This window comes from Capra hircus, chromosome 17 (genome assembly GCF_001704415.2).
Source record: "Capra hircus breed San Clemente chromosome 17, ASM170441v1, whole genome shotgun sequence".
Lineage (NCBI taxonomy): Eukaryota > Metazoa > Chordata > Mammalia > Artiodactyla > Bovidae > Capra > Capra hircus.
In genome coordinates this window covers 60,213,922-60,226,673 of record NC_030824.1, presented here as the reverse complement: position 1 = coordinate 60,226,673, position 12,752 = coordinate 60,213,922, and the positions used below count along the sequence as shown (strand labels likewise).

Below are 12,752 nucleotides of genomic sequence, written 5' to 3'. Positions count from 1 at the left end.
ACACCAGCTGCACGGGATGATGACCGAACAGAAACAGCCTAGTCGTCTGAGACTGGCTGCTCTGCTCTTCCAGCACATCAATACATGAAACAGTTTCAGGGCAACCTCTTTCAAAGTGAAAGGAAGATAACAAAATGCGAATAGAAAGAACACTTTGTCATGTACTCTCCTTTTTATTGTAATAGTCTAATTAGCAAGTCTAGCTTGCCGCCTGTACACTGCTTTCACTTATTCTGATTCTAACCCAACTCAGTGCAATATCTGCCCTCTGGAGACACCTTAGAACTGAGTCTAAAAAGCAAGTGATGGAACTCTTAAACACAATGACCACATGTGAGATTTGAAAACTTATCTTTCTTTGAAGAACATGGCACGTCCTTTCAACCATTCTTCTTTCAACCTAATTCTAATAGTAGGGGAGATAAAGAAGCTTCATGCATCTCTTCAATAGAATGTTCTTCAAGTCTGTGCACTTTTCATTGGTACCTAAACATAATGGTACAGTGAAACTAGATGGCTACTATTTTGCCCTGAAATACAGAGACAGCTCGACATGGTCAGAGGAATCCATAGGTCTGATGTGTGAGACTTCAAGGCATCAGACTCTTAACAGCAGGAGGCAGCTTGCTTAGAAGAAATTCTCTTGACCCTCTCAGGCAAAAGTCAAAGAAACAGTAACATCTTATGGTTCCCTAACCCAGACAAGAGGACTGCCAGGAGGAAGTAGAAATAACTCCTGAATATTGTGAGACTTTTATGCTCACTCCAGTGCTTTTCTCTTTTCCCCTGAAAGAAGACTGAAATGACTAAAGAGTAATTTTTTTTAACCCCAAAGGTTTACTTTCTAAAATAACCATTGGTTAAATGACTCATTACATGAGTTTTAGAAAAACAGGAATTATATGAAAGTACTCCCACAACAAAGAAACACATCAAACTGTCCACATTGTTGAAAACGGCACTATAAAGTATTGGATTCCCAAGATGGAAGACTTATAAAGTCAAATAAGGAAGTGCTAGTTTTCACGCATTGCTGTATGAATGTAAAACAAAGATTTATTTGAATTTTCACCAAATTTGGAGTTATTCCATGTGATCTGACTTAAAATGTTATTATGGAATAGAAATGAAGTTTAGTCTGGTGAGTGGCAGGTAGCACCTCAAAGAGAGAAGTCTCCTTCTCAGCAGATACTGATGTGCCAAAAAGCTGCTTTTGCACATGGTCAGATAGGGATTATTATTCAGAGACAGTTCTGTCGTTTTCCTGAGCCATAATGGGTTGGTTAACTAGCTGTATAAATATGAATAATCAATGTTTATTTAATATTCTACACCATGATTGTGAATAAGTCATGTCGACATTTTTTAATCTCTTACTAAAGAGATGTCTTGAGGAAGCTATGCTGAGTACATATACTATTTCACAAAGAGAAAATAAAAAACTTTGAAAAGAAAAAAAATGAAGTTCTGTAGCATATGTTAAATATTTTAAATTATTTACACATTTGCCTCCTATTTACAATTTTGCCTCCTAATTTGGTTCTGAAATTCTGCTTTAAGTTCAAATAGAAAACACATGTGTTCATGCCCTTCTGTGGAAAGAGATGATATGTGATTTTTAACTTTTTGTTGTCTAATTCCCCCAATTTGGCAAACAGAATACTGGAATAATTGTGAGATGATTTATTTCCTTGTAATGTTCAAAGTTTTCATCAGTGTTTTCATCTTTGTTGTCAGACCACTGCTTCTTCTAGTAGGCCAGTGTCATTTCACCACGGTTGCAGTCTATTTACTTAAAACCGAGAGGCTATTATTTCTCGTAAAACTAATCATGTCTGTAACTGACAAAACTTTCCACTCTCAGTCATATTTCAGAGTATTCTTGCTCAGAATAGTTTTGTTTCTACAGATAATACATAGAAGGGGAAAAAAAAAAAAAAGAAGGCTGAGGAACGTGCTTTCCCTGGGCTAGGAATAAAGACATTCCGAAACATCTGGCAAAGACCATGAAATTTCATTTGAATTTTAGCTCATTTGAATTCTTGCAGCAGTTTTCCCCTCACAACCACTAAACCAAATATGGAACGACTAATTCCTTTTGGCTGTGGTTGTTTTGGTACTAACTAGTCCTGAGAGCTACTCCAATGTTCTTGCCTGGAGAATCCCAGGGACGGCGGAGCCTGGTGGGCTGCCATCTATGGGGTCGCGCAGAGTCGGACACGACTGAAGTGACTTAGCAGCAGCAGCAGTCCCGAAAGCAAGGTGATCACACCAACAATGGGTGAGTTACCATTTTCTCCCACCGAGGCACTACCTTGGGTCCTCCTGCCTCGCTCTGGACAGTGGGTGCATGCAGGCAGACAGTGGGTGCTGCATAAATGTAAGCTGAAACAAGGGGGGAGGCAGTGGTAAAGCGATGCCTGTTTTAAATGGTTTTAGCAACGCTGCTCAACGTGATCACCAGGCTTGCCAACACATGCACCCTGTTATCTCTAAGTCACCCAGATAACTGCAGAAGCCAGCATGACCTTTGACTTCAATCAGCCAGACAGCCAAAATAAAACAAGCCCTCTCATTTCAAGTCACACTGTGGATATCTGGCTCCCAGACAGCATCACGCTGAAAAGGTAACTAAAACTGAAGATACATTTATTTTAAATACTTGTTGGGCTCAGTAGGTCTCACCCCAGAAATGGACTCTCAAAAACATCCACTGCTCTTTTCCCATATTGCCCATCCACTCAGCCAGCTTAGGACTGGCATGAGAACCCCATTCATGGAAGACCATAACTTTGAAGAGTCATCCCTGAGATACTCTTTTGTTAATAAATAAGTCAGAAAATCAGTGTCACATTGAAGAAATAATAAAAATAGGAAATGTCACCCAGTTTCAAGACAGCAGAAATGGCTCTCAGTAAAAGCACAGACTGGAATTCCAAAGGACAGAAAGGTCTGTAGCACCTCTCTCAACTATGGAACCAGAGCATGCATTCCAACCTGCAAACGCACGTGCGGTGATTTCCTACCTTAAATACATTGATAGGGAGATCAATGACCACATAGATAAGGTCTCCAAGGGCAAGGCTGGCTATCAGCGCGTTGGGGCCATTCCGCATGCACTTGTTCTGGTAAATGATCCTGAGCAGGGTTGCATTCCCCACCATTCCCACGATGAAAATAGTACATGATATCACAGTGTTAATGTACTTGAAAGCTGAAGTAATCTTAGTCTGTTGTGGGCAATAGTTGTGCACTGAGCCATTGCTGGGGAGGGCCAAATTCGTGGGTTGATGTGTGGTAACCACGAAGCTGAGTTCTGTCCCATGGAAAGTGGTGACACTGTCCACACGGATGCTTAGGTTTGTGCTGTAGCTTTCAGCGTTATCACTGATGACACCTCCGACCAGCGCCACCCAGAAGGACACCCTGAGCAAAAAGGTTTCCATCTCGATGCAAATTTCAGGAAATGTCACTTAATCTGTTGATTTGACACCCTCTTTTTTTTTTTTTTTCCTTCCTTTCTCCACCTGGAAAAAGAAAAGAGAAAAAATGATTTTGGTTACAAATCCAGCTGCCAGTAAGATTGCAGTTGATGATAATTTACTGCTTCAGTTAAAAAGCAGGATTTATTTGGTAAGTAGATAACATCTGTGTCAGGTTACCCCATGGGAGAACAAAAGCAGACAAGATCAAAGCTCTCTATCAGGGCAAGTTATATCTCTGTATGTCTGCCACTGCCTCTGTCTCTCTCACCTGTCTCCCATAGCTATACCTACATCTGGGGCTTCCTGGATGGCTCAGTGGTAAAGAGTCCGCCTGCAATATAGAAGATGAAGGAGATGCCTCAGGTTCAATCGCTGGGTTGGGAGGATCCCCTGGAGGAGGCATGGCAAACCACTCCAGTATTCTTGCCTGCGAAGTCCCATGGACAGAGGAGCCTGGCGGGCTACAGTCGATAGGATTGCACAGAGTCGGACATGACTGAAGCAAATGGACACGCATGCACACGTCTACATCTAGATGATAATATGAATGAGGCCTTGACAGTTTCCTCTTTAGGTAGAACAGAAGAAGTTACTTTCTTTTCTCCCTTACACTTAGACTGATAGCCTGAATTACAGAAAATCTTCAAGAGTTGAGATAACAATATTTTATTTACTAATGGAAAAGACATTACATACTGAGTGAAAGTCATATAGTAGTAAGGCATAAGATCACCAAATTTTACAATTAACAATCTAGTATTTCAACACGTGTGCTGTTAACATGTGTGTGTTTATTTCTATGATGAACATAGAAATAAAATGCACATGTATGTGTTTAATAAAATAGAAATGAAGTGCAGCTCAGGTGCTATTAAGTATTATGTTCACTGAAAATCAGAACTGTAAGTAAACCATCAATACATTTAACAATCTTAGTCAATTAAAAATAAGATAGTTGATAAAGACAGAATATTTATTTTATTAAAAACTTGGATGAATAATGTATACAGTCTGCCTCTTGTTTTGGGGGTGGGCATTGCACGGCATGTAGGATCCTAGTTCCCTGACCAGGGATTGAATACACGCCCCCTGCTTTGGAAGCATGGAGTCTTAACCACAGGTCTTAACCTTCAGGGAAGTCCAATCTACATCCTCTGACAGGAGTTTTTTGCTCTTCCATTTGTCAGAAATTACTGTAAGAATATTTGTCAATGAGTAGAACTAGGAGTAATGAACCTTCCCAGACCAGGTGTACTATTGGATTTTCCAAATATCCTTTATACATTCTTTAAACATCCTTTATAGCTACCTCGATTCTGACCAGCCATTCACCACGTTGAGCACTTCACATGTGTGATGTCATCTCATCCATACAATGACCACGAGAACTGTATATCTGTTTCCATTATAAACACAGGGAAACAGGCTCAGGAAGGTCAAGTAGCTTGTCAAGACCATAGCTGATGTGGCCCTTCTATGACACCGGGGCAGGTGAGTCTGACTTTGAGTCTGAGCTCCTAACTGCTAGACTGTACACTCAGCACTTAAAACATTCAACAATGTTTCAAGCATTCTGAAGAAGTAACAGACACTGCAGGGTGCTTAGATATGATTGCAAAAGACCATTTCATTGTTTTGTTTTAGTCACTGGCAGAGAGCAAGTGGTCCTTCTTGTTCAGGAAGTCTAGATTTCTACTTGAGTGCTTAAAGAAAAGATGCTGGGAAATGAGGGAGGCTGGTGATTACACAACAATCATATATAAAAATGGCGCTTCCCATTTTGATCTTTTGGATATTTTCTGTGAGTTTTTGTGAATCTTTCATTTGTGATGTAGTGTATGTATAGGATGAACACACCCAGGTCACAATTTAAGTTTTAAGAATTGTGTCCTTTTGAGTCTATCCATGGTTGATATCAACCATGTTTAGGAGTTTGACAGTTACCTTGGTTATTAATAAAGCTTAGGGCATAATTAATATATGAAGAAATGAGATTTATGCAAGGGGTACAGGTCTAAAGTAAATGTAAGATGCAATACTGTACACTTCTGCCTTCCCCAGAGATTTTTTTCCCCAGGAACCTGAATTAATTTGGGATTTCCCTGGTGGTGCAGTGGTTAAGACCCTGTGCTTTCACTGCAGGGAGCACGGGTTCCAACCCTGGTCAGGCAACTATGCCACGAGGCCAAAAAATGTTTACTTGCTATGGTAATCTATTTTACACCTATTTGTTATCTGACTTGAGCTTTACAGCCCTAGGTAGGCAGGGAGAATATCAAGAGGAAACAGCCTTGAAGAAGTTATGTTTTTGTGACCAAGAAGTGGTAGGCCAGGTATAACCCTTCAGTCTAATTAATCATAGGACTTGATTCAGTCTGATTAAATGATTCAAATATCAATTTTTCTAAGCTACGAGCATACTGGGCACACGGTTCTGCCTAGACAATTGCAAGTATTGGATTGGCCAAAAAGTTCATTTGGGTTTTTTGTACCAGCTTATGGAAAAAGCTGGTACAAAATGAACTTTTTGACCAAGTCAAATAGTATGCAGTTTTGTTTTTCTTTTTTCCCTTGCTTACAGTTTGGAGTATCTGACAAAATATTGATAGACCTATGAAACGCCGCTATTTCAGTTACACAGTGGTGATCAGGACTCCACCCCACACCGCTCCAAGAATAAAGCATATCATCACCCTTCTCTTCAGATCAGAGATGAAAAAAGGAAATTCTTCAATATCTTATGCTATTTAAGTGATTAATGCCTTCCAGTTTCCCAATGGGAATGAACCTTAATGAGTTTTCTTCAAAGTAAGAGACAAGAAGGCCTTTCTCAGAAATGGAATGGCTCTGTGCCCATCATAGTCTGCTAGGAGGATATTTTGTGAACGGACCTGGCTAGGTGGTTCACAAAAGTAGCACTACTGTTTGAACATCAGCACTTCGGTTCGCTTGGTGAGCTGATTACCGCAAGAGTTGAGGAGTCTTATCAAACTGTGGGTTGTTATCAAAGTGTGAGCTGGCTACCATAAAAACCACTTGTCTCCCTCCTCCAACAGTGACACCACCATTTCTGAAGTCATCTCGCTCAGCCTTGTCTGTACACACATGAAGCTGCAGAACTAAGGTATACTTGGCAAAGGCATGTGACTGCCATATCATCATTGGCTGAAAGACACAAAACCAAAGGGAAAAACCCCTCTGAACTGCATGTTCCTCCAAGGATGAGTCTTAGCTCATCTCCATGGATCTAAGTCACGCTGGCTTCAGATCATCACTCATCATCAGTCATAGCTCTAGTGAAGCCTCTCAGGTTCAGACCTGAGGAACCTGGTTTACAGATTCAGCATTCTTCATATTTGGGGTCTAAGGATTTGCTGGAGTTCAAAAGCTATTATGAAGCAAGAGGACTCTATCCTGATGCTTAAACCTTTTCATATCTGGGGACTCTCCAGATCAAAGTTCATCAAATTCGTGATTTGGAAATTCCAGCCTTACCCACATGGCATGAGCTTAGAGCAGGTAATTTACATGAAATGATTGCCAGGGTATTTCTCAATTAGTTAACACAAAACGGAGGGCGGGGGCGAGGGAACATAAATAATCTACACGAGAAAAAAGAAAAACAGATAAACTAGGAACTTTTAAATAAGTTTCCCGCCCCGCCCCCTCCCCCCACTTTGGTGGGTTTTGCTCACTGAGTAAGAAATTAGTAACTCTCTTGACTGACAACGCCTGTCTTTAATATGCCTCCCAGCCCACCTCCTCTGCCGCCAAGTACCCAGAACGCCATTAGGATGGCGTAAACAGAGGCTGATTATTATGTGGGAACGGCCCTCGTTTTCCGCACGTGAAGGGCGACAAGTGTCCTTTAAAAGGAGGACACAGATCAAAACGCCCAGACCTCCACAGGCAGGTTTCCAAAGTAGCTGCCCTGGGGGTTCTCCAAAAACATCTTTCCCGAACACATCCGCCCCTCACACCCGGTGCCCTTGGCTACCCTTGGCACGTCCCGGGCGTGCGGGAGCAGCGGGCTGCGGGGCAAACTTCACAAGCGGGCTTTGGAGCCAGCGACACGGGCGTGATGGTCCACAAAGTTCTCGCACGCCTGGAAAAGGGAGACCCAGGTTTTCTTTTGACGAAAACTCCGCCGCCCGCCCGGGAAGGCTGAGGGGCTTTGCATCAGTTTCCCAAACCCCAAACTTTCCCGGGCGCGCACCCGCCCAGGAAGGCGCCCGCGCAGCCACGCGCCCCGGCGGGCAGGTGATGCCATCCCCGGTGCAGGAGGTGCCGGCGCCGGGCGACAACGGGCGGAGGTCACCTCTCCTCCCTGCGCAGGGGCCCGCCAGCGTCTCCCCCACCCGACTCGGGACCCGGAGAGGAAAGAGTTGCACCGACCGTGGAGCTCCGCGGGCTCAGACGGCTGCGCGGTCCGTGTGCGGCGCCCGGGCGAGTTGAAGCCGAACAGGCGAGGGTGAATAGCGAGTGTCCCGGGATCCGGCGCGGCGGCGGCCCCGGTTGCACCGTTGCCTCCGCTTCGGAAAACTTCCTGGGCACAGCTTCTCTGGGGAGGTCCTCCCCGAGCCGCCAGGCTTCAGCTACTTGGGGGGATGGAGCTTCTCCACCTCTGGTCCGCAATCGCCAGACCAAAGGGCTGGCTGTGTGTGCGCGCGCGAGGGTTCGCGAGAAAAAGAAAACTCCGAAGGAACGCGCCTCGCGTCTGTCCTCCACTTCTCCTCGCAAAGCTCCCAGATCTAGTCCACTCAAGGGCGGCGAGAAAGTCCCAGCCTTCCAGCCCTCCAGGGATGCAGCCACTATAAGCACTAGGCGGCCGCCCCCTCCCAGGCCCTGAAGGGCTGGAGTCTTTTTAACTATTTCCTTCCTGAAATGAAAGTGGTGGTGATGAGGGGGCGGTCGTCGAGGAGGAGGGTAGTTTAACAAACAAGACCCAGAACTAAGGAAGGGCTTGCTGAGAAACCTTTCCCTCCCCAGTGAGTGCAAGCAGATTTTTTCTGCTTGGAGCAGCTGCAGAGAGTCAGGGTCCGGAACCAGCGGTTTATGCTCTGCGTTCCCTGCCCCTTTGCTTGCTTCTAAGCTCCCTCTTAAGTTTATAGCAAGTTAAAGTGCTGGGAAAGATTGAAGGCAAAAGGAGAAGGGGGCGGCAGAGGATGAGATGGTTAGGTTGCATCACCCATTCAGTGGACATGAATTTGCGCAAACTCCAAGAGATAGTGAAGGACAGGGAAGCCTGGTGTGCTGCAGTCCATGGGTGGCAGAGTCCAACAGAACTTTGCAACTGAACAGCAACAACAAAGAGCCAGTGTGCACAGCAGCTGACTGTTTCAAGGACGTTTTGTGTCTATGTTGTCCCATGAAGGCTATATACTACCGGCTCAGGGTGAAATAGGAGCTCCTGAAGAGACTGTGGAAGGGTCCAGTGTGTGGTTCTGAGAAACCTATGATTCCTCAAGAAATCCAATCAGGGAGGATGCAGATGCTGCCAAAGGTGGGTTTCAACAGTTTTATCTTAAATGGGAATGTGGGAGAGGAGATGAGGCAGATGAGGAAAAGAAATAAAAACTTCTTAGAAAGGAAACCCTTATATGCTCTTGATGGGCATGTAAATTGGTGCAGTCACTGTGGAACACAGTAGGGAGATTTCTTGGAAAACTAAAAATAGAGCTACCATATGATCCAGCAATTCCACTCCTAGGTATATCTCTGAAGAAAACTGAAAACACTAATTCAAAAAGATACATGCACCCCAGTGCATTATTTACAATCACCAAAATTTGGAAGCAACCCAAGTATGCATCAATAGATGAATGGATAAAGAAGTTGTTGTTTTTCAGTCACTCAGTCATGTTTGACTCTTTGTGAGCCCATGGACTGCAGCACACCAGGCTCCCCTGTCCTTTACCATCTCCCTGAGCTTGCTCAAACTCACGTCCATCGAGTCGGTGATGCTATCCAACCATCTTGTCCTCTGTCGTCCCCTTCTCCTCCTGACTTCTGGCATCAGGCTCTTTTCTAATGAGTCAGCTCTTCGCATCAGGTGGCCAAAGTATTGGAGCTTCAGCTTCAGCATCAGTCCTTCTAATGAATATTCAGGATTGATTTCCTTTAGGATTGACTGGTCTGATCTCTTTGCAGACCAAGGGACTCTCAAGAGTCTTCTCCAATACCACAGTTCAAAAGCATCAGTTCTTCGGCGCTCAGCCTTCTTTATGTTCCAACTCTCACATTCATACAGGACTACTGGAAAAACCATACCTTTGACTAGATGGACCTTTGTTGGCAAAGTAATGTCTCTGATTTTTAATAAAGTACATATATATATTATGGAATACTACTAAGCCATAAAAAAACCCAAAATTTTGCCATTTGCAACATGGATGGATTCAAAGGATATTATGTTTAGTGAAATAAGGCAGAGAAAGACAAGTACTATATGCAATCACTTATATGAGGGATCTAAAGAATAAAACAAACTAATAAATATAAGAAGGAAATGACAACCCACTCCAGTAATCTTGTCTGGAAAAGTCCATGGACAGAGGAGCCTGGTGGGCCATAATCCATGGTGTTGCAAAGAGTCAGATATGACTGAGTGACTAAACAGCAATAAATATAACAAAAAGAAACCACACAGATATAGAAAATGAATTAGTGGTTACCAGTGAGGAGAGAGAGGGAAGAGATTAGACAGGAATTGGGGATTAAGAAGTATAAATTGCTATGTATAAAATAATCTACAAAGATATATAGCACAGGGAATATAGGTAATATAATAACTTTAAATGGAGTATAATCTGTAAAAATTATGAACCACTATGTTATATACTTGTAACTTACATCATATTGTAAATTAACTACACCTTGATAAAAATCATGAGAGAATATTTAATAATCTGATTGTTTAATATCAAGTAAATAATCAAAATAAAACATTCTATGGAAAAAAATTAATCAAGGGCTCCTTAGGGAAGACCTCACCCGGGAATCCTTCAGTGCACTGTTGGTGTGAGGCATGTTGTGGAAATGTGAGTTTGGAGCACAGGTCACATTATATTCCAGACTGTTCTGATTATCAGCTGCAGCTAAAGAAAAATCACCCTAAAATGGTAGTGGTTTAAAACAACATACCTTACTCATCAATCTGCAATTTGGGCAGGGTTTGGCTGGGACAGATCATCCTCTTTATTGGGGCTGGAGGCTCCACTTCCAGGATAGTTTGCTTTCTTGGTAATGAGTGTTGGGTTTTCTCCATGTGTGTCTCCCTACAAAGTGGTTTATGGTTCTTCACAGAGTGGTGGCTGGGTTCCAAGGAGGCGTGTCCCAAGAGACAGGAAATGGTAGCTGCCAGTTTCTTAAAGTCTGGGCTTAGAAACTGATACAGTGTTACTCCTGCAGAATTCCTATTCCTATTCCAGTTACTCCTATTAGTGAAGCAGTCACGGATCACAGATTCAAGGTAAGGGGTTATCGACTTCATCTGTCAAGGCAAGGCGTGTCAAAGGATTCAAGGTTCATTTTGGAATACTATCGAAGAGATCCACAGAATACCACCATTGGAAAGGACCTCAATAGTCATCTAGTCCAATAGACCGGATGTTAGCCTGTGCATTAATCTGTTCTATCTGCATCTTCCTCATGATGAAGAGTCAGTCAGTCAGAATAATTAACAGCTTTTATAAGTGCCTTTGTTTGCATTATAAAAGGTGCCACTTCAGGTACATGGCTTAGCAAGCTGACAATATTTTCAGGGAAGAAAATGTTCTATACCAGGGCTCAAACCTTGGCATGTGAAACATGTGTTGATTTTCAGCCTTTATTTACTTTGTGACCAGATGCGCTTGGATATCTGCATGACTTGGATATTTGCACAACTGAACCTGTTCATTCTCTGGAAGAGCACATCCGTCAGCCCCTACCTTTTGGAACAGTTCATCCTGCTGTGGTACAGGTCTAATTATTCAAAGTTTTTTCTTTACACTCATTAGGATAGGTATTATCAAAAAGTAGAAGACAACAAGTGTTGGTAATAATGTGGAGAGGTTGGAACCCGTGTGTGTTGCTGGTGGGAATGTAGACGGCGCAGCAGCTGTGGACAACAGTTTAGCCGTTCCTCAAAAAATTAAACATAAAATCACTGTAAGTCCATTTTGGGGTACATACCCAAAATAATTGAAAGCAGGAATTTAAACAGATACACATAATTCATAGCAGCATATTTTACGATAGCATAGCAGCATAATTTACAATAGCCAAAAGATGGAAACGATTCAGATGTCCGTCTATGGATGAATGGACAAATAAAATGTAGTCTATACATGTAAATGAAATATTATTCAGGCTTATAAAGGCATACAGTTCTGACACAGGCTACAACATAGATGAAACTTGTAGACATGATGTAAGTGAAATAAGCCAAATACAGAAGGAGAGGCATGACAGCTCATTTAGGTGGTAGGTGGCTCAAAGTGTAAAGCGTCTGCTCACAACGCGGGAGACCTGGGTTCGATCCCTGGGTTGGGAAGATCCCCTGGAGAAGGAAATGGCAACCCACTCCAGTGCCCTTGCCTAGAAAATTCCATGGATGGAGAAGCCTGGTGGGCTACAGTCTGTGGGGTTGCAAAGAGTTGGACACGACTGAACGAATTCACTTTCTTTCTTTCTATTTGAGGTAGTTGAAATGGTCGTTGATATCACAGAGACAGAAAGTAGAATGGTGGTTAAGAGGGACTCTGGGAAGGAGGATTTATTATTTAATGGGCTTCAGAGTTTCAGTATTGGATGATGAAAATGTTCTGGAGGTGGATAGTGGTAACGGTTGCACTTAATGCCACAACCATACACTTAAAAATGGTTAAAATGAGAAATTGATTTTATGTATATTTTACCACAATAAAAAAAATTCTTCCTGACATTAAGATGAAATCTTCCCACCTATAATATTATCTTTTGACCTGCTCTATAAGTTCATTAAAGAGCTTTCTGTCTCTCTGGAAAGATCTTCAGATACAAACAAATATGTTTATATGGATCGCCAGCATAGATCTGCCTTTGTAAGACATTTGCCTCATTCTAGGTGAGAACAATCCAAACCTTCCTTAGTTTTTGGAGATTTATTTTCTCATCCTCTCTGCTTTACTTTGGGGAAAATGACTTCAGTGGATTTTAAACCAGCTATTTAAATTACGTACCTTCTCCCCATAGCCAAGACTTTAAATACTTGCCCCACTTCTGTATTCTCTGCTTTATACTTTT

The 12,752-nt window shown here is 42.7% G+C and overlaps 1 protein-coding gene across 2 annotated transcripts in view; it reads right to left on the bottom strand.

The window, feature by feature from the left end:
• Nucleotides 1–8,543, bottom strand: part of EDNRA (endothelin receptor type A) — a 73,936-nt gene extending 65,393 nt beyond the window's left edge. Inside the window, exons 1-2 of one of the 2 annotated variants that reach the window (XM_005691200.3) lie at nt 7,881–8,543; nt 3,027–3,527 (exon numbers count right to left, since the gene is read on the bottom strand). In XM_005691200.3, the coding sequence (XP_005691257.1) occupies nt 3,027–3,446 (420 nt within the window). In that variant the 5' untranslated portion in view covers nt 3,447–3,527; nt 7,881–8,543. Of the gene's footprint in view, nt 1–3,026; nt 3,528–7,880 lie in introns of those variants that run through there. The other variant, XM_018061587.1, reaches the window with a different exon arrangement.